The 23277-nt window shown below is 34.9% G+C and overlaps 1 protein-coding gene across 1 annotated transcript in view; it reads left to right on the top strand.

The window, feature by feature from the left end:
• LOC143451919 (insulin-like growth factor 1 receptor) overlaps positions 1–23277 on the top strand; it is a 28671-nt gene that overhangs the window by 2396 nt on the left and 2998 nt on the right. Inside the window, exons 2-24 of the mRNA XM_076952698.1 lie at positions 1837–1969; positions 2233–2401; positions 5941–6045; positions 6226–6382; positions 8138–8331; positions 10036–10207; positions 10488–10595; positions 10672–10819; positions 13562–13788; positions 14698–14827; positions 14974–15027; positions 15771–15937; positions 16013–16186; positions 20395–20471; positions 20794–20897; positions 21002–21052; positions 21155–21282; positions 21354–21423; positions 21493–21637; positions 21885–21974; positions 22356–22624; positions 22798–22942; positions 23132–23226. Of these exons, the coding sequence (XP_076808813.1) occupies positions 1837–1969; positions 2233–2401; positions 5941–6045; positions 6226–6382; positions 8138–8331; positions 10036–10207; positions 10488–10595; positions 10672–10819; positions 13562–13788; positions 14698–14827; positions 14974–15027; positions 15771–15937; positions 16013–16186; positions 20395–20471; positions 20794–20897; positions 21002–21052; positions 21155–21282; positions 21354–21423; positions 21493–21637; positions 21885–21974; positions 22356–22624; positions 22798–22942; positions 23132–23226 (3112 nt within the window). The remainder of the gene's footprint in view (positions 1–1836; positions 1970–2232; positions 2402–5940; positions 6046–6225; positions 6383–8137; positions 8332–10035; positions 10208–10487; positions 10596–10671; positions 10820–13561; positions 13789–14697; positions 14828–14973; positions 15028–15770; positions 15938–16012; positions 16187–20394; positions 20472–20793; positions 20898–21001; positions 21053–21154; positions 21283–21353; positions 21424–21492; positions 21638–21884; positions 21975–22355; positions 22625–22797; positions 22943–23131; positions 23227–23277) is intronic.

Here is a 23277-nt window from a genome sequence, read left to right on the forward strand (position 1 = left end):
TTCTCGATCTGAACATAACATTTCTCAGTGGCTGACATTACTCTAGAACAGTGTGTCTCAACCCCGAGTCCACGTAAGGTTTTTGTGCGTCCGCAAGCCCATTAATTTACCGTATATAATTAGGCATAGGTCATAATTTTCGCGACGGCTCTTTGCCTCAAAAAGTAGGTGTCGCAAGAGATACCTTGGCGTGTTGGATAATTTTGGTAATTACAACATCCGTTTGTTGGTAATTTAAAATAGTCTGATTAAGAGCCTTGCTTATTTCTTATGTTACGCTGGTGGCAATCCAATTCCTTAATTCTTTTGTTCTCTTCTGCTTCTTCCAACTCCTGGTGAGCGAATCACATCCTTTTCTTCTCTTTTTTAAAAGGAGGTCCCAAGTGTCAAAGCTTTTTTTGTTTCTTTCCTTCTCTCGCAATGCAATTTCGCCTGCGCACGGCCACTTTTTGAAAGAACAGAAACATGAATTTGTTGATCGCTTTAGCGATGACAAATGGATAGCCATATTGCTTTTCTTTTCTAATTTTTTCCAGCCTTGTGAACCAATGGAATGGCTCTATGCATGGAAAAGACAAAAATATTTTAAATGAAAGAGAAAGCATTGATGCGTTTAAAGCTAAAATAAAATTGTGGATACATCGAATGGAAAGTGGGAAAATGACTGCTTTTCCAGCGTTGAGCTTATTTTTTGAGGAGAAAAATATTGAGTTGCGCGGTATTTGTCGAATGATTCTTGAGCACCTCAATACATTTGTTTCTGAGCTGGATTGATATATTCCTTACCAAAATTAAAACAAGATATTTAACTGGGTACGAAGTCCTTTTGAGGTGTCAGCGTTAGAGGTGCATTCAGACTGCATTTCTGAACAGTTAATTGAACTGCAAAGTCGACAGATGTGGGAAGACAAGTTGAAAATTGTTTCTCTGAATCAATTTTGAGCGAATGTTCTATCAAAGCAACCTAACCTTTCTGACCTCTACAAACAAACAGCAATAGCTCTTTTGCCTATTCCGATTACATACTTGTGTGAAGCAGGATTTTCAACTTTAGCTATGCTTAAAACCAAGTGCCGGAACCAACTTCAACCCGAAGATGATATCAGGTGTGCATTAACGACCATAATTCTTGATTTCGACAAACTTGTGAAGCAAGTTCAGAGACAACGTTCTCATTGAGATAGGTTGAGCAAAGGTCGTAATTTTCAAGGTTCTCACTGAGATTTATAGTGCATATGTGCCCAATAAACAAACCGCTTCTGCTTTTTTATCTCACTGTTTTAGTGTTGAACTAACTTATTTTTTATTCTTATTACCTGAGTCCGCGAATACTTGTGCTAATGGGAAAATAGTCCGTGGGCCAAAAAGGTTGAGAAACACTGGTCTAGAAGCATATGTAACTGACATCTTTTGAATGGCTGAAATTTTTTGGGGGTCCGCTCGAACTCCCTGACCATCAATAACATGTACCAAAAATTTTACAGTGCACTAATAAAGCTCACATCGTCACACAACTCACAATGATTGTCATGCTCGTTTTAAGTAGATCCAAAAACTAAAATATCATCCATCTTGCAGAGAACTCCAGGAAGTCCTTCCAAAATTATTGACGTTTGCTGTTGGAAGTGCTCCGGAACAGATGATATTCCGAAAGGAAGTCTGTTAAAACAAAATCGTGCATAGGGCGTTATAAATGTTGTCAGTATTTTTAAACATTAAAACAATTGAGATCAAAAATTGAAATGAAAACAAAATGTCATAATGTTTTACTTTGAAACAGATTTGTTCTAAATGTTTTTACATTTTGCATAAAACTTATTGCTATTATTTTTTTAGTGTGTGAATTGCTTATTGTTATGGGAACAACAGAGCTCTTCCAACATCTACAAAACTGCACCATTGTGAACGGATTTATCAAAATACTTCTGATCAATGATGAGTCTAATAAAGATTTCAGAGATATCAGCAGGTGTGTATGCTGTTTGAAGGGTTTGAACCAGAGTAGCGGCTGCTGGTGCTCCTGTTCCTTAATAAAAAAAGATGGCGCTCCGCTCTTCAATAAAAAATGTAGTGCGATAATGAGTACAATAAAATAGACCATCACGTGGACATGACATACAAAGAGCCCAAGTTTTGATGACAAAAAATATCATGCATCCATCTGCAACTAGTTAATGATTATAGATTATATCGAAAGATTTTGGTGCTTTTAAACATTTTTTGCTTTTTTAGCTTTAGATTTCCAAATCTTCGAGTGATTACGGAATATCTTTTAATTTATCGTGTACATGGTCTCACATCTTTGAGCCATTTATTTCCCAACTTGGTCATGATCGGTGGACAAGAACTATTCTATGAAAAATATTCATTGGTGGTGTTTGAAAATCCAGATTTGCTGGAGGTATGTAATGTAGTTTTGTTTTTGGTCTGTCTTGATTTTGAATATTTCAGGATCTATCAGTTAAATTTGGTTTAGCTAAATTTTTTAAATCTGGCTTAGTTTTATAAACACAGTGACCGTGCCAACAACAAGATAATTCTTAATTGGAAGTCTGGCGCACGCTACCAACCATGAGTTATCTCATATTTATTGTCTTGCCTCTAAACTTAAAACCATGAGTGTTTTCCTTTTTTTCACATGTGTTGATGCCATCCATTGTGTCTGTTAAGAACAACAGAAGAAACTTTTTTATGACAAATGTATTAAAAATTTGGGAAAAAACAAGAGAAATGAATATTGCTTGGTATTTGGAACCTGGAACCACAAAGGCGAATCAAGCTTTTGCAATCAACGTGTTAAACACACCTACCTGGCTGTTAGTTAAAATCTATTTCATTCAGAGTTCGAATTCCCAGTAATTCTATTTCCAGTTAGTAACTGACTAACACATCTTCGAGTACTGTAACATCCAAATTCACGTTACACTCACCAAATATTTTAAAATGAAGTAGAACAATATCAAATTCGCTATAAAAATTGTTAATATTTTGTTATCGAATAATTAGCAGATAGCAGATTGCATAAAAAAAACTGGTGCTTCATTTTATCTTTAATTTGTTTGATGAAGAATAAGTTAAAAAATGAAGAAAGTAGTATGAGTTTGTTAATACATTGTTATGCTGCTTTGTGTTCCCTTGTTAGCTGTTTGTATTAGTACCTTGTTGTGTCTAAAATTTTAAATTTAGACACCTGATTATCTGCAGTGAGCTAGGTTTGTGCTATACGTTACAGCATTGTGTTGGATAAACCCAATTGTTGGAGTCTTCATGATAGCAGAGGATGGTTGAATAGCTACAATGGCTACTTCAAAGAATTTACCACCTAAATTCAAGGAGGCTGAAACTTACACAAGTTGGCGTAATAAAATTTGTATTTGGCAGCAGGTCACCAGTGTTGTCAACAAGGACCAAGGTATGGTCGAATTATTAGATTCATCTGAAAGGCACAGAAAAGCTCAGTAAGTTGTGTTGGAGTTGACAGCTGCTCAGTTTCATGATGATGTTGAATTGAATATGCTCCTGGAAAAACTTGAAGAGGCTTTTTAGGGAGAAAAAGTGGACGATGTTTATAGTTCTTATACGAAGTTTAACAAATTCAGCCAGGGTCACAATGTTTCCATGAATGATTACATCTTAGATTTCACCATCTTAACAACAGGCTCGTAGAACCCGACATGAAGCAACCAGAATCTGTTTTGGCCTTTGAACTTCTCGATTTAATTATGAAATGTAACCAATTTAATACCAGAGGAAAGACAGCTAGCACTCACCGTAGGAGGTGATCCTATGCTTAAGACCATGAAAGTTGCCTTGAAATGGGTTTTTGGTGAAACAGAATCCCAAAAGGATGAACCTACATCATCAGTTGCTATCAAAGAAGAAGTTTTCTACTGAAAACCATGAAATTATCTTGCTTCTCAAAAGAAAAACAAGAAGATAAATCCCATGAACAAGTAGGGACAAACATCAAGATGTGTTATTTGTAACTCCAAGATGCATTGGGCTGAAAAGTGCCCCCATAGGCAAGAGAAATCAATTAATTTATCTGAACCACATAATGAAGAATTTACAAAGGTAATAAATATGATCCTATTGAGGGAAGACAAACATTCCAATGTTTTCATGAGTGAAACTTGTCAAACTGATGTTGTTGATACAGCATGCACAAAGATAGTTTGTGTTTTAAGTCTGGTGACAGGCAACATTTGAAATCATTTATGAAAATTCTTCTCCCTATGTGCATTGCTGATAAAACGAGTCTTCTTGAAACAGAAGTTATTCCTGCCAACATTCTATTTCTGCTAAGCGGGCTGGTTCCAAAATAGACATGCTACGGGATAAAGCAATCATGTTTGGCAAATTAGTCGACTTTCACCTTTCATCAAGTGGACGTAATTGTGTTGATATCCTGTAAAGTACTGTGTGTTTGCAAAAATTCAGGCTGAGGAAAGTGCCATGCAATGTGTCAAGACCTGAAAGAGAGTGAAAGATTAAAGGTTATATAACCAAGATTCACAAACAATTGTGGACAACAACTGGAAAAGCTTCTATGTAATACTAATGCATTGAACAAGGTTTTATCTCAGACAGTGCAAGACGTAGTAAAATCCTGTGATATATGTCTTAGACATAAAATACTCCCACCTAGACCTGCAGTTGGCTTTTCCTTGGCAGAGAATTTAATGAAGTTGTGGCAATGGACTTGCATGAACAGGAACATGAAAACAACAAACCAAGTGTTTGTTATTTTCAAATGATTTAAATGTTTTCGAGATTAAGCAATGCAGTTATAATAAGGAGAAAAACCACTTCTGTCATTGTTAACAGATTTTTGAAATGCTAGATAAGCGTATTTGGAGCCACCCCAGAAAGATTATTCAGACAATGGGTGTGACTTTCATAATCAAATCGAATCGAAAAGTGATTCAGAAAGTCCAATCTGAACATATCGAATTTACTTAAAAACCCTTAGGTGCTAATGATAATCTTAAAGTGGTTGTGTTCTCTGATGCTGCATTTGCAAATCTTCCAGATGGTGGAAGTCAAGGCGTCTACCTGATATTTATGACAGGTGAAGACAACAACTGGAACTTACTATCTTGGCATTCCAAAATAACAAGGCGTGTTGTTAGAAGTACCTTGGCATCAGAGACTTTAGCATTTTCAGATACCATTAAAACATCTATTTAAATGTTAGTTCTATATTTTCTGAACTATTATATGGGACAAATGGTAAGAAAATTTCAGTTCAATAACAGACAATCGATCTTTGTATGATGCTATTTACTCTTCAAAATTTGTATCCGAGAAAAGGCTACAAATTGATATTAGTGCCATTCGAGAGTTTTTCTCAAATATATAATTAAGTTTCTGCAAATGAATGGGATTCCAATAATTAGCAGATTGCTTATCAAAAACTGGTGCTTCATCTTTATCTCTAGTTTGTTTGATGAAAATTAAATTTAAAAAATAAAGAAAATAGTATGAGTTTGTTAATACATTGTGATGCTGCTTTGTGTTCCCTTCCTAGCTGTTTGTGTTAGTACCTTGTTGTGTCCCTTGTTGTACCCTCACCTTACTCCCTCTTACCTGCCTTATGTGATAGTTAATCTGGTCATAGTTCATTGACTTTTGATCACATCATTTAATATTTGTCATACCTCAGTGATTTTGTTAATTGAATGCGACCTCATTTAGACACCTGATTATCTGCAGTGAGCTAGGTTTATGTTATGGTTACAGTATTGTGTTGGATAAACCTGAGTCTTGAAAAATAGTGTTGATACATTTTCCAAAAAAGTAGATTCAGAAATTAATTTCTGCCAGATATAGATTGTATTATTTACATAAACGTGTCAATGAAAAACTACTAAGGTGTGAAGCAAAATGATGTTTATACAACTACAAGTGCTATTGCATTAGAAATGATTTTTATTTCAGCTTGGTTTCGAGAAGTTACGGTATATCAAGAAGGGTAGTGCAAGGATTGAAAACAATGGCAATCTCTGCTATTTATCAACTGTTGACTGGCTTAGACTTGGACAGGTGAGTTGATAAATAGTACTTTACTCAAAAAGCAGGAAACAGTATAACACTTTCGATATTAACTTCGTAATACTTAAATTATTAACGCAGTTAGCATGATATGGTAAGTTATATTCTTGAATTATATTATCCATGTATGCATACTTTGCGCAGTATTTCAAACCAAATATTTTGTTTTAGGTTCATGGTAACACTGACATAGGTGTGCCAGATATAATTAAAAATGGTGATGATGAATGCATAAACGTTTGTGGTACATCTGTGAGTGACTGTATGTCTGAGGATGCCACTGGAGCCATACGGCAGCACTGCTGGGGAATTAGAGCATGCCAAGCGGGTTTGTGCCTAATTATAGAATAAGAAAAATTATTTGATTACTTTATGCCAATTCGTATGCTTCTCAGTTGAAACTTTTGATCAAACCTTTAGGTTTAGATAAAGTTTGAACGCGATATTATTTTCTCTTAATGCTTTATTCGATTTTATCTTAATCCTAAATGCTTCAATTTAACCAGTTAGCTATTCCTTTTCTTAAGCATATTAACTGGTGAAACAATGAAGAGTTTCTCAAAATCAAGTTTTTTCGAATTAGAGCAAAACTACTTCGGTCTGACTGTGTCCTCCTGCATTCTATGGAAAGCTACTGTTTGTTAAGATAGATTGGTGCAGTACACTTATTCTGCACTGAAGAAAGTTTTTGCACAATTTAAAAAATCAATGATCAGGGAACAAAACTTTGTTTCATTGAAACTAACAACTCACCTTGCCCAATGTGAGTGTGCTAAATTCAAATCTTACATTAGTTTTTCCCTCAAAGCTACAGCTTTTTTTACAATTTTAAATTTCCGTTTAAAACGCTAACTCCGATGGTTTATCCAAATTTGTTTTAGGATGTACGCTTTGTAAGTTGCTGAAAAAAAACAGTAATTTTGAGCCCAGCTCATTTCAATTACAAAAGAAAAAATACAAATACTTGAATAAAAATGTGAAATTTTAAATTCTGTAATAGAGATCGCATTACTACTCCATATGACGCATAGGGCTAACATGGAAATGGGCTGGCCTTGAAAGTAAAGTGCACTGGCCTTAACATTGAAATTTAACATTGCGCTGGGCTCAAAATCTAAATGGGCTGGGCTCAAGTTTGAAAGGGGTTGGGCTCAAGCCCATCTTTCAGTCACAACTTCCTCTCTTGTTGAGAGTGTCGCTCGAGCTTCACAAATCTATAAACTAAACTCATGCGTTAAGGCATTATATTTAACGATGTTTATGGCAAAACCGCTCAGCAGGCTAAGAGGTACAAAACAGGACAGCATGTGAATACAATGTTTTACTCGTGTGTATGTGAGTATTGCTTTTTAACTTCAAAAATCCACTGCATGTGCCAATGAAAGCCTTAATCATGAAATAACATAAACACATGAAACAAATAACACTGGGTTTGAATCTTTTGATATTCAGATCTTAAGGATTCAATATTCTACTATGTGCATCCCTATTCACAACTGAGCCATGCTGATGTCTGTATTAGGTCTTCATACTTATGTAGTGATTGTAGTCATACATAATTACAAAGCTGTTGTTTGCACTAGAGGACCTACCATCCTCTGGATAGCAAATCTTCTTCGATAAAAAGTTTTGTCGAATTTCCGTATTAAATCAGACATCCCTACTGAAAATTACCACAAATGCAAAATTTTCATTTAAAAGTTATTTTTCTAACTGTGTAGAAACTGAAGCTAAAACTACAGCCTCCCATTCCCTACATATTGTTAATTCAATCTTTGTTGCAACAGTCTGTGCTTGGCCTGTTACAACATTGACAGTCTTTATGTTTCCAGCGCAACCATTTTTCACAACCAATATCTGGTGATAAATAAGGTAGTGAAAGCTTTGAATAATTGTTTTTACTCCTTGGACAAAACAATTTACATAATCCAACATGGCTAGAGCTTGCTCACTATGCATAGGTTTGAATACAATGTTTCCACTACAATCCAACACACTGGTTTTTGGAAATAGGAATAACAACATTAGCATCCAACTGTATTTTATCTTTACTGAAATTGAAGTTTCATTTTTTTGTTAACAGGAATTTGCCCACAGGAGTGCAAATACGCATGTGATCTGAAGGAATCAAAAAACAAGTGTGTTTGTAATGAAGAATGTCTCGGTGGTTGCTTTGAAAAAAATGAGAAGAATAGCTCCATGGAGGTTTGCTATGCTTGTCGCAATTACTACTACAAACACACTTGTGTTGCTAAATGTCCACAGGATATGTTACTGGTAAGTGCGCAAACAAAATGTGTTATAAATTTTGATTGAGTTGGTAAGAAATGTAAATGTACAAAAGTGTTGAAAACACATCATTTAACAAAATTGAGTTAAATGGGAATGACATTATGGTTATGGCTCAAATGGTGAAGACTGCATTTACTGATTCGTCTTGATTGTAAATGTAAATATTCTATACAAACATTCAGTACTTTAACACAACTAGTATTGTACACTGTTTCCATGGAATTCGTTTTTGATGCCGTGCGGATGAGAGAAACTGGAGTATACTAACTTAAGTTGGTTGTGAAGTAAAAGAATATTATTTCAATTATTTCTCCCATCATCATTTAAATGCCGGTTTCCCAACCCTACAAATAACTGTTTAATGATGTTAGTTGGATGAATGAATGAACTACCATAGACATTGAACACTGATAATTTTCAACCACATATTGAATTTTTGGATTTTGGCCCTTACGGTCCTCACTATTTTTGTTCCAAGAACAGTCATCTAACACTGAGGTTTTCTGGTTCAGTTTCCATAAAAAAAGCTTTCACTTATTTCAGGCTGCATACGGCACTGCACTGGCTAATATATGTAGTTATTAGTGCCAGTGTCAGTGATATATCATGGTAAGTCTTTGCCACAATACATACCTGTAAGTTCCTCTTCATTCAAGTAATTATTCAATGAAATTCCTTAACAGTATCACATATCAAAACTATTTAAGTGAGGGGCAAGTCCAAAAACAAGATGGCTTTAAATCGAAAAGTAGTTACCGGTAAATACTGGTGGATGGATTTAAAGAAATTATGTAGTGCTTAAGCAATTATTGCCTAAATTTATTGCAAATTTGGCCTCAATTACGATGCAGATGGTGGACATTTTGATATCACAATGTAAAAACAATGCGCTTGATGACTGTGGTTGGTATTAGGTTTGGTAGTAGACTAGTAGTGGTAAGCTAGCTAAAGCGTTTTGGATGGAATACGCATCTATAGGTAGGCAATTAGTACCTCAGGCAATGTTTATTTTAAATATAGGAATGTCAAAGATTACAATACATAAACTGATAATGCATTCTTGTTTTTATTGCAGTTACTGTTAATAGATTAGGCTAGCAGCGATGACTGCACTGTACTGTAGGTTAGCATCTACATTAACCAGTACAAATACACCAACAGTAAGCTAGTTTAGACTTACTTCACGCACAATGTTTCTGTTCTACCCTTAATTACGCTTTAATTATACCTTTTACTATTTAGTTGTCAGCCACACGAAACATTTTCTTCATACTTGATCCATATACCTGGGTCATCCCTGTTGTTATTTTATTGTATCGTAATAAGAACTGCCGCCTACATAATAATTTAGCGATGAAATTGCAGTTTTTTGTCATTTATTTGTGGCAATAACTGCTTAACTACTATTTACTGACAGCTACTCTTTGATGTAAGGCGAACTTGTTTTTGTACTTTCCCCTCACTTTAAACAATTAGAGTAGACTGTTTAAATTACAGTTCAGCAGGATTTAGGTTCTCAAGTTTAAACTTCAAATTTAGGTTCTCAAGTTTAAACTTATTATGGTTTTCATAAAAAAAAACAAGGTTAGGCACAACCAATACAATTCTACAAAATAATGAACAGAGATTGTCTCCATAACAATACTCCAGTTAAACATGTGAATACTTGTACACAGTTATTTGTTTCAGTTTGAAGGCTGGCAGTGCATTTCCCCAATTGAGTGCTCAAAAAAGAATTGGCTTCAACATGAAGACAGGTGTGTGAAGGATTGCCCTGTTGGCCATTCAGTACCTCCTCCACAGAAAGGCTCAAATGATGAGATAGAAAAATGCGAAAAATGTGGGGATAATTGCTATAGACGTAAGGCATTAGGAAATTTAAATTTTTGCATTTCTATTGGTTATTAATATTGCAATAAATTCTGTTAGACAGCATACATTATCGGTAATGTATGAATAAAAATCCACCAGCCTAAAATTAGGTTGGGATGAATAATGCAATATATCACAAATTAATGGGCACGAGATAATATGGTACAGTATGCTGTATATATTAATTATACATGCTCCATTTGGACACCAAAATGCTATGATTTTTCTTCAATCCCTGATATTCTCATGTGCGCATTTTTTATTGTCAGAATGCACTTTGAAAGTACCATATGAAGTTGATACAACAGAGTCAATGGAGGTTTTTCGTGGATGTACTATTATTGATGGACAGCTAATTATCAGTATCGCTGGTGGATGTGAGTATAGAGTTTTAGATCAATTCAAAGTGTTAATAAATGTTTTACAAATAAAACATTTTACACTTAATTACAGCGGGAGTTGTGGTTGTTGAAAAGCTGGAAGAAGCATTTGGAGATGTGCGAGAAATCGGATCCCTGGTCATCCGCCGAGCTACACCTCTTGTTTCTCTCAGTTTTTTTAAAAACCTTCGACGTATTACTGGTTCCAGTTTATTTGTCCAGTAAGAAATTGATAAACTATTATTTCTACACAGTTAACCTAGCAATAATTTTGATGCAGATGATATTCCAATATACATACCAAAACTTATATGTTTCGATGTGACATCATAATTCGTTGAAGAGTGGTTTTGAACCTTATTATGTTTTCCTTCACTTTGACCAAATGCTTTTTGATCATCTCTATCATAAATTTACTTGGAAATTTTGACCTTTTGGGATGTGGGTGACTCCTGCACTTTTTCTGCTTTTTTGAAGCAGATGCAGGTATGCTTTTAGCAATAGAATCCAAGGCCACTACTTATCACAAAGAATCTTGACTTATAATAAACGCAATGTCATCAGCTTCTTTTCAGTGGCCACACAATGACAAACCTGTGAAATAAATAATCAAATGTTTTCTCACTTTAACACTAATCGAAATAGAACATTTTCATGCACATTGTTTTTGTAATTACTCTTCACGATCTTCTTGGTATCCTTTATTCGATTTTGTTCATGTTAACTTTTTTATTTACATCAAAGGTATTTCAACGTTGGTAAGTGGCCAGGGTTTGGAATAAAATGCTTAGGACTTTTGCTATTGATCGTTGTCATATTATTGCTGGACCAAGTCTGGTTACTGGTGAGGCCAGACTAGGCAACATTTGACTAGACTTAGCTGTTTGCAGCCAACATATGATTTTTTGGCAACTGTTGCGACGGCTATGTCAATCTGCATATATTGAAACCTAGATTGGCTAAGACGATTCATTGTATGCAAAAATTCTGGTCTAACTTCAATACGTTTTGGAGTTGGCCTGCCAAGTACTAGCTGTTATTATTATTATGATGCTGTTTCCTGCAGCAGTACGTTGCATACTGCTCTTCCCATTGCTTGTTTTCATCAGATTAATAAATTATCTGTCTCTGCCAGATAATTGTGGGATCGCTAGTGACAGACATCCAGCATACTGAGCACATTTGCAAACTATAACTAATGGCATTAATTACGATTGCGTATGTAGTTGTGCTGCAGGCATAGGTAAGATCCTTGTCATACTGGTGCGGATGGAAACATTTTGCCCACACAGGGTTATACTACAAATTAGACCTATCTCATTGCACAGGAGGCAGAATGTAAAATGCAGAAAATGAAACTATAATATGTTTGAGATATATATGTATGAGTTTTGGTCAGTTTTGAGAACAATGTAGGTTAACTGTTGAAATCTGACTGTGTCTATAAAATTTTGCTTGATTACAGGTGTTTCAGCATAAGGGTAGAGTAGAATAGTAAGGATGGGCCAATACGAAACCAAACCCGAATAGCAACTTATTGTGAGGTTTGGTCGAGCATGAATACTTGAAACACAGGTGAACCTAAATACTTGATTACCAGTAACAATGTTAAGCTTGATGGGAAATTATTGTACATTTTTATCAGCAAAAAGCAAGAGTCAAGTAGCAATGATATATCTGTTATTGAATTGTATATATTCTAAAGTTAGGAGGAGGAATTTTTAACAAGTTGACGTTACACCAAAGAATAGGCTCTGTCAGTTAGTATACCAAAAAAGAATTTTTCAATAAAAAATTGTGGTGAGGCAATTATTGCTGAAAACGTATTTCAAATTTCCTGCTAATTACAATGAGCTGGTGACAATAGTGATGTCATATGAAATTAACTTGCTTAATGGCTGACATTTGAATCAAGTGTAGTAGGGTGTCTAAGCTTTTTGGATGTAGAACGACTTTGTAAGTAAGTGATTAATTGCACATGCTCTTCATTGTCGGTATTGCAAATGTCTGAAATGATCGAACGTGTACTAGTGAAGGATTCATATTTTATTACTATTATCAGTACCGGACTCGGTGAAAGTATATTTTAAACAATTCCAATTTTTTGTTGTACACGCAAAATTCATTGTGTTCGTACTTAATTCAAACAGTACTGGCATTTGCATTATATTTATATTCTGATACCATTAATGCCACCACATATATGTAATAACTGGCAATGAATTTGATATTTTGAGTCACATTTTTAGCAATACCAACTTAACTACTGTATGTTAAAACTAATACATAATGAAGCGAGGTATTGATTATATATTTTCAATTGGTTCTGTTACAAAGAGACTCAGGATTTGTTTACATCAACGTGCTTGATATCCATATTCTTATGAACCCAACTATTTGTTGTTTTGGCACGTTCTTGTTACATAGTGACTATTGAAACAACAAAAAGTGTTGAAACCATTGACTACAATTATACATAATATGTAACATATTTCACAGTAGTGAACAGGTAGCACAATTAAGGATAACATGTAGTTTTACATATTTTAGTTGTAAGCTTTGGCAAGCTCCAGCTTGCTTCATCAGATGTTTCATATATTTCACACAGCCTTTTGTGGAACATTACCACAGCATGAGTGGATCTGTTCCATATTCAACTCAAATATAACATGTTGTAAAGTTGTAAGCACAGAACATGACACAAAGAACCATCCTTTGTTTTTCAATATTCTCAGTACTTCTTATTTCACACATAAATTTGAAAACTGCAATTGTGGGGCAAATGGTTCTGCTTGAGTTTGATTTGTATGCATTGGTCTCAGTCTGATTACTAGCTGATTTTAATGTAGTTGTTTTGAACCATCACACTGAGTCTTGTTTGAAAAACCTTCTGAAAACAAATAACCTGCTAATGCTTGTCAAACTGTATATTAATTTTGCTAATTGTTTCTTTGATTTTCTAGAAATGGAATTGGCTACAGCATTTATGTGTGGGACAATCAAAACTTGAAATACTTGTGGGATTTAGATTCAAAAAACAACAGAAATTTTACTATCACTAAAGGAAAGGCCTTCTTTCATTTTAATCCTTATTTATGCCCACAAATAATTGATGAAGTTTGTAAACTTACTCCAGAAGAGGAAGATAATGATGATATCTCGGAAACAAGCAATGGAGACAGAGCTCTTTGTAAGAACGATTAAGGAAACTTTATATACATTAGAGCTTTTGTGTTAATCGTAGTAAATCGGCTTCTTTTGTAAAAGAGGGAATCCTTTAAAATGGAATGGAAGGAAATAAGCACAATGTAAACTTTTGTAGTTTTCCAACTATCAGTAAACTGTTAAATTATAGCTTTTAATTTATATACAGTATTTGTTTATAGAAGCGGTATCAATGTATGAATAAATATTTTACAGTGATACATAAATGGTACTCTGTTGAAAAAAATAATTGTATATATTTGAAGCCCTTTCATGAAAGTAAACCTACTGAAAAGTCTTTTTAGGAGACAAACAGTATAGGAACCAGTTTTGTGACAGAAGAAGCTGTTACAATAAGTACATTATGTTTGGTGAGACCATGATAATGTTACAGCTAGGGCAGTGTTTTTCAAACTTTTTATAGTTGTGCCTCTTCTTATGTATGGAGCTCAGTCATGGTTGGCCTTAGAACATTGTTCAGATGGAAGGCTTTGATCAGTTTATTTTCGTTTTACAAAGGTCCCTTTTAACACAATCTCCCATTAATGATTGTATGTTAGGCGTTTCTATATGGCAAGCAATAGAAGGTGACTATTTCACCATAAGTAGGTCATGCTGCATGTTTTTGTTCTATTTAGGTGGTGAAGTTAAAAGAAAGGGTGTATAAAAAATTGATATTAGTTAATTGGAGTAAAAGAATAATATGGAAATAGATTTCGTTTGAGGAGTTACCAGAATTTATTTTTAACTGTAAGAAAATGTGTTTAATTTATTTTCTTACTGGTTTGAAAGCAAAGTGAAATATCCTTTTTCGCATAGGTGGTTGGTAAATAGATTAATAAATAATTTCAATTTCAATTAATTAATTTTAATTTCAATTGCTTCTATTTTTTAGGTAATACAGATGTTATCACAGATGTTACTGCTACATGTCCTTCGCCTAGTGTTGCAGATATTTCATGGTCAAACCCAAAGTTTAAGGATAAACGCACATTGATTGGATATCAAGTTTATTATCGTGAATCGTAAGCTGTTCTTAATCATTTACTTTTATGCCTCGTGTAACAAATAAGCAAAAATTCAAACTTTAGCAATGCAATTGCGTATCTTTGGGAAACATATTTTCACTTAAAATATCTTTAAACATCTTTTATCTTCTTATATTTATTAGAAAATTTACTAATATTTCCAAACATCAAGGAGCTGATGCGTGTGGAAGAAGTAGGCAAGTATTTTGTGCAGTTACGTTTTGTCACGGACTTTTTATGGCATTACACTTTTATCAAAAACGGCATTGTTATGATATTAATATTCTGACCATTTTATCAAATGTTACATGATAGTACTGCCTTAAATCCATGTAGCATAATTTAACATGTTGGTGTATAGATTTTGAAGTGACTAAATCTTCTCTTGTTGAACTATATTACAGCTTTATGTAAAAAAGATATCAAATAAACAAAAACACTTATCTAGATCAGTGCTCCGCATTTGATGTAAAATGACACACTAGTATGTCACAGCATAACTGAGTAACCTGAACGGTGAAGGTATTTTTTAAAGAAGAGTCCATTTAACAGTTTCGGTACAAAACAATTTACGAATTGGAACACAACACTCCTTGCAGTAGAAACTTGCATCTTTATTGGAACCATTTTTTTGCTCAATGCTGGGGTGTGTAGTCAACTTTTGAACATGTGTGTCAGGAGTGAAGAACATTGCGGGGCACTGGTCTAGATGACAAGTTACACTTTAACATTTGCAAAACTATATCAGAGCTGTGGTTGTTGATTTTATAAAAACAATTTTTGTGTTGATTTTTTAAAAAGTTTTTTAAAACATTTTTAATTAACGTATCAAATGTGCTAGCACAATGTAGCTCTGTTGTAGCAAAATGCTGTTGCTATGTGTGTCATGTATTGCCGTTCATATTTTATATGTAGTCATTGTAGTAAAATTTTATTGCAGCTGGACTATTCAAGATGTTCGTCAAACAGAAGGAAATCATACACGATTTCTTTTAAACAAGCTTAATCCGTTTACTCAATATGCATTTTATATAGTGGCATATACCACAAGAAATGCAATGAAAGGTGCTGCATCCAATGTATCTTATTTTACAACTCCACCTGACAGTGAGTTCAAAACGACTGTTGTAATTGCTGTTTCTAACAAAACATGTTTGTGCCTAATTGGATGCAAATTTTTAGAGCCTTCTGAGCCAGTTTTGGATGTTGCAACAGCTGTAAATTCATCAGCTATTTTGGTAAAATGGAATCCACCACAGAAACCAAATGGAAAGATTGAGTATTATATCGTTTCATGGAAGAGTAAGCCTGAAGAAGCAGAGCAATACTACCATGCTTGCCAGGGTTATTCGTCAGGTATGGTTGAACTAGCCGAGGGCATCTAGATTGGGCACAAAAACAGCTTTCAGTTATATTATATTCGTAGCATGCTTCAGTCCAGAAAAATATGTGCCTGACTTTCCTCATTCACTGTATTTCAACTCGAAAGTCTAGAAAACACTCTGTTGTTGTGCCATAAATGTTTGTGCTGTGTATTTAACTTGTGTGTGAATGAGCGATTGGAAATTTTTATTTTGTGAAATGAAACATGCCAAAAGAGTTATATAATCTCGTAAAAGATGCATGCATGCAACAAAACAAAATCGCATGTGTACAGCTGTACATAACATGTGTGCAAACTGTACATATAGCATGTGTACAACTATACATATCATGTAAAATTATATACTTACTCTGAAAAATATTTCTCTGCCAAGTGGTGGTGACAGTGCAATACATTATTATTTGATTGGTACCAGTAACCAAACCAAGGAACAAATATCATCCCTTGTAGGGAACATTTTTGAAAAGCAAGTGTGACAACCAGTCTGGTCAATGTGTTTTCATTTTTGACATTTTAAATAAAATATATAATTTATTTTATAGAAGATAAATGATAAACTCTACCAGGATCTTGTCGGTGCACTTTCAGAGTTTGCATGAGCACAAAATTTTTTAGATTTTGAGTTTTTTCCAGATGGTTGTAGCAGTACCGGACACTAATGCTCACTAAACTGCTAAATCATTTCAGTGGGAAATCATAAGTCTTTGTTCTTTAATTCAGACTGGTTTTAACTAAAAACAATGGATATAGCATATGAGATACTTATTTTCTTGAAAGATGCTTTTGTTACCGGCCTTTTTCTTATTGCTGGGTCAAAGAGACCTGCTGTTAACTATCAGATCAACTATTTCAAAACGGTAAAAACTAGGCACGTCTACACTGCAGTACTTAGTCGGCAGAATGATCATCACTCGTTCTAGCAACAGACAAGGCGCAGCCACATTGACAAGCGCTTCAACCCGCAGGCAGACAAGATTGTGAAATGATAAAGCCTGCGTTAAACAACGAAACATTCCTCCCCTCTTATAAATTTCGCTTCGGCATTGTTTGAACATCAATCAGCATAACTGCCTATTGGCTAAGTATATGGCAAATACAATGACAAACTACAACAGCCATTACTTTTGTTACCCAGATGAACTTGTTAATTTTTAAGGAACTCCTTTCGACTACATATAGTGGGTCACGTAACAAAAGTTTACAAAAATGTTTCTTTACACACAGCAAAGTGGTGCACTGGTGACAAAACCTACAATTATCACAGCAATAATAAAAACGAAAATCAAGGTACAGCATTTCTATACAGATATAGTAAACACAAACATTGCATTACAAACCACTGCAAAACTAAAAATAACTTGTTCTGAGAGAAATTTAAACATACTATGACTATATCAACACAATGGCACGTCGATGGTTTTGACGAAGTCGACCATTAATTCGGGAGTTACATAAGTTATTAAAATCATTACTCTCATGGCGATTTGCACTTGATTGGTTATTAAACAAGTAAGCTCCAGTCAAGGGCATGTCCAATTGCTGGGGGACATCTTCCGGGGGATGAGCTTGACTATGGAAAGGCATCCCTGTATGATAATCTTCTCTGCTTAGTTTTAGCCTGTTAAAATGTTCCCTTTACGTACGTTCGTGATTGCAGATGAGATTATTTACAGGTTACTCAACAACTTTGTAGGGTCCAGAATAAGGGAGGTGAAACTTTCTTTTCGTCTTCTGATATGACAGTGTTTCACAGTATGACCTTGTCTTCTACTTTAAGCTCCACTTGTCTCGACACCGACTTGTCGTAACATGCTTTCATGAATTGCTGACATTGGTCGAGTTTTGTTTTCACGACTTCGTGGACAAGCCGCATAAATCAAAGATTGCCAACGATGATGGATGACTTTAAGGCTGTCCAGTCATCAAATCTGCTGGTGACCTCAATTCTCGACCTGTCAGAAGGAAATATGGAGAAACACCTTTCTCTTCTTGTCGACTGGCGTTACAGGCTGCACAAGAGCGTTGGAGATGTTTATCCTAGGATAGTGATGGCAAGTAACCGCTGTCTCTTCACGGTCATCTTTACTCATCGGTATTTGCCAGTAACGAGATTTAAGGTCCAGTGTGGTGAAATATTGGTCAAAACTGTTGGTCCGAAAGCCCGAAAGTTGGTCCAAACTGTCATCGATCTGTGGCCAAGGAAAACTGTGCTTCTTAGTGCAACCGTTGACATCCCTGTAGTCAATGCAAAACCTTACATTGCTGTCATTCTTTTTTACTAACACAGGTCTAGACCAAGGCGACTGTGAGTGACTAATAACGTTATCATTTAACATATCCTCTAGAATGTCTTCTACCTCTTCTCAGATGTTGGCGTATTGGTGCGGCGTCTCCCGTGTCACTACTGTAAGTAAGAATATTGGTTTTGCCAACATCACATTTAGAGAGTGAAAAAGCAGCTTGCCGTCTTCTAAATAATTTGATTATAGCCACCTGCTTAACATCTCACAAATTAAGATCATTTAGATGCAATTGTTCAATGAGAGACGACACGTCATGTTTTCCAACAATTTGTATTAAATTTAAACAGTTATCCCAACCGGAATGTGTTTGCTTTTATTCCTAAAATTAGCAAGTCTAACTAGCACCTAATTGTCCTTGGTTTTACGTTGATACGTAATTTGCGCCAAAAGTTTTGTATTTGTCTAGTAGGCATGCAGACTTCTGTATAAAAACTTTGTAAGCTTTGCACTTGGTTGGGCATTTAACATTACAGGACAAAACAACCTCAGTAAACACGTGGATAACCAGTAACTCAACTAATGCAATCGAGGAACTGTGCAAAATATGTGGTTCTCTCAATAGCATGTTCTTCCACCAGCCTTGAGTGTCATCACATCATAGTCAACCATGGCATAGATGACGTTAGTGCTGTTGCATTGAAATCTTTCACTGATGCGATGCATAAATCCATTAGGGCCGACTACTTGGTCCGTTATAAAGATGTATGCGTATGGACGTACGGTTGTATGGACACAGTTGACATCTGGTGTGTTGGCGGGAATTTTCCCACTTCTTCAGTTGTGTCGAATAATTTGCTTGACGTCAGGAGGTCTCTGAGGTTGGGATGTTGTCGGTAAGCTATTAGACTTAGAGGTTTGTTTGGAAAGATAGCATTGAGTGTGGGATCAACATTGACAACGCCCTGTAGATCTTTAGCTATACGCTTTATGGGTCTCAGTTGTGGAGAGAATGTCATGAGCTGTGGAATCTTATACCACTCTGAGGCTTACGTCTGTATTCCAGGAGCTTATGGCATGGTTTCTTTTTGGCTTTTGCAGTTTGGGTTTCTATGAAATCGTTTTGGTTGCCGAACTTCGCAAATTCACGGTGTAATTTGGGAAGTCCTTGGTCTCGGTCCGACATGTAAGAGCAACTGCGGCAGTATCTTAATGCTTGACTGTAAACCATAGATTGACATGTATGAGGAGGTGTGAACTGTAAGGGTGTACGTAAGTAAAAGAATGTAAGTTGTACGGTGTAAGGTGTAAGGTGTACGTAAGTTGAAATTAAGAAGCATTAAGATACTACCGCATTTGCTATTCCAATTATGAAAATTTGTTTCTAATAACCACCTTGATCGCGGAATTGAGGAGCAGTGCACCATTCACTTCCTTAATTGCATTAATGACGGCCTTAACAGAGATGCCAGTTTTATGGAACTTTAAAAATAAATGCTCCTTATTTCACTTTAATACGGCTTTATTCCTGTTTTTGTTTCATTTTATTCTGTTACGTCATTAAGTATTTTGTGATTGCTTATATCCATGTAGATATTATGTCACAACTGCGAGTTTCCAAGCAGACTTCCAAACTATATCCCATTTTTATTTTATTTGTTACTTAGCCACACTACAACATAGTTATAGATAAAAATCAACACCAATATGTGGCTATGCCCACATTTGAATGAAACTACACCAATTACATTGCAACTTTTTGTTAAGAAAAATTTTGAGTTAGGTGTACACTGCAAGGAAAGTATTAAAATGTTCATAAGCTGCTTTTCTTAACAAACTGCACAAAAATAGAAAAACTAGGTCTCAGCTGCTATGGAGAAGGTATAGCGTCTGCTTTTGGAGTGATTTTTGAGTATAAATAATTGAATTTTTTTGTTTAGGGAGGCAACATTTTACAGACACTGCCACACCCACGTCAGATTCATCATCATCCACCAAAGACAATGACGACGAAACGGTTAGTACGTCTGGGTATGAAAGTTTTTTACCTTCATAGCAAGCATGTGTCATGAGTTGCGTTTATTCCGTGATGACCTGTTGAATTTCACACTGTTTTAATCATACCAGCATGTTGTAATAAACTCTGGTAAATTTGTTTACAATTTACTGACAACTATTCAGTCATAGCTGTAAGCAACTAAACATTTGTAGAATCAAGTAGATGTTAAATGCACCTTTAAAACTACGAATATAAGTACTACTTTTTATGTTGTTTGGTAAAGTTTTCAAGAGTTGCATCATTGCATGGGTTCTTACCAGTTTTATATTTATATATGCAGGGAACTTGTTCCTGTCCAGTAGATTATGACAAAACGAAAGAACAAGCCGTCTCATACCAGACATTTGAAGATTATATAATTAATAGTTTAATCCCGAGAACAAGGTTCCAGTTTATTGCAGCACACTTATCAATCATTTTGTCTCTTTTATTAAAAAAAAACTTTTATATATCATTCTTGAGGTTCTTTATTTTTTATTCATGTTTAGCTATTCAGATACAGCTGAGAATGAATATTATGAAGAGAGCAGTTTGTATGGGTATGTAATTTTCATTTTATCAAAAACAGTTTTTTGTTAAAAGCGGCTAACAAATGGTATTACATTGCTTTAATGATTTTTCAAATGTACTTGTATGTTTAGCAAAGCGGAGAATAGAAAAAAACGAAGTGTGGTAGGTAGGAATGCTACATCACCACCCAATGTGAGTAATATGCCATATACAGACCCTGCATCATCACCAGAAGTGAATAATACTGCTGAAAGTACAAGTAAGTTTTGATAGCTATAACGTGAAAGTTCTGTAAAAGCAGTAAACTTTTTTATCAAGCACACTTTTTAGCACTGCCTGAAATAACCCAGTCCAGCGCCAAAACAGCTATTGTAAATGGAACTAATTTTACCATTACTGGGTAAGTAATTGCACTAAAATGATGTTTGCATGTTCTTCACACTTGATAAAAGCGCTCTTTGTTTTTTAGCCTCGTTCACTTCATGAAATATTTCATTGAAGTCAGTGCATGCAATTCTGTCGACTGCAGTCAACCTTTGATCACATTCAAAAGAACAAGGAAATTGAAAGATGTGGATAAAATTGACTCAAACATACATGCAGAAATTGATAATGTTAGGCCCCAGTTGTAATAATAATTAAATGCCTAATTAAAAAGATTTTAAAATTCAATGCTTGTAATTTAATCTGGTCTGGTGTATATTAAATTATTTTAAAAGTATTTAAGAACTTGCTAATTGTTTTAGCTTTGTTATCTTCGAAGTTTTTAAGTAAACGTTCAAAAATAGTTTCAACATAATTTATTTCATATTTTAATTAGTACAATAGTTAATATCTACTGTTTTCATCATACATTTTCAGGTTGATTTGATTACGTTGCACTGGAAACCTCCAAAGAATCCAAATAGCATAATTATTTCCTACATTGTATCTATTGTGAGCACAGATGGGGTAATTAGTTAGCTCGTTATCATCTGTAACAATGTCTAAACTATAATTTTTAATATGCAAGATAACTTACTGCACACTGATATTCATATTTACGTTAAAATGCTGAACAAAAATTTGGTCTGCTGCTTGCAGCTGCTTTGTTACAAACTGGAAAGGCCTATGTTTATTGTTTATATTAGTGCCATACCAAAATGTTGAAGATTCAAACCATGTGGCAAATCTTAAAAACATCGACAATTTTTATTAAATTATTGATATAAATTGAATTCTTACTTTTTAAATATGAGCTAACATACCACCTTCCTAGGAAATTGCTGGTTGGACAATATTGTTTCATTATTATTTAAACTCTGTAAAGTCAGTTTAGTGTTTTTTTACCAGAGCATCAACCATGATCATTGTTGCTCGATTCCACATTCAATAGATGTAGATGTTGATTGCAAATTACCCAAATTGCCACCGGGAAAATTTTCTGCTACCATATTGCCAGTGTCTGTAGCAGGAGTCGGTGTACGGTCAGATTCAATATCATTTCAAGTCGACCAAAAGTCATCACAACTCCCCACAACTACAATTATTGTTATTGGAATTGTTGCAACACTTTTGTTTGCTCTACCTATTCTTTTTCTGTCTTATGTGATATGGAAGAGGTGAGTTACAATGAATATTTCTTCATTCTTTCATTAGTGAGCTGTACTGTGTTTAATGTTTGGTTTATAGTTGAGTTGCTCACGTAAATTTTTCAGCTGCTAATTTGACAAGGTATACAACTATACATGGTTAATTGATGTGTTGCTGTGTTTTAAACTGATTTATGTTCTAGGTATGTGAAACCTAAACAGCCCCCAATATATGCTTCTGTAAACCCGGAATATTCAAGTGTTGGAGTGTACGAGCCGGATGACTATGAAGTCCCTGCGGAAAATGTTGAACTTATACGTGAAATTGGACATGGTCACTTTGGAAAGGCTAGTAGTGGTTTTGTTTGCTTTTTTAGAATTCTATGACAGGCTATTAGCGTCGTTCACACAACATTATATGTACAGTACAATAATCTTAACACTTTGAGAAATCAATGTTGTACAACGTTCGATTTATTTTTAGCTTAGATGCCCTAGTATGAATCTCTTCCTGCTAATTTTATCAGTTACTTTTAGGTGTATGAAGGTTTGGCCAAAACTGTTGTAAAAGATCAGTCAGAAACAAAAATTGCCGTGAAAACCCTTCATGGAAACGAGTCCCTAGCAAAGCGGTATGGCATTTCTTGATTTTTTCTTCCAAGCCATTATACTCGTGGTTCATA

This window comes from Clavelina lepadiformis, chromosome 4, assembly GCF_947623445.1.
Source record: "Clavelina lepadiformis chromosome 4, kaClaLepa1.1, whole genome shotgun sequence".
Taxonomy (NCBI): Eukaryota; Metazoa; Chordata; class Ascidiacea; order Aplousobranchia; family Clavelinidae; genus Clavelina; species Clavelina lepadiformis.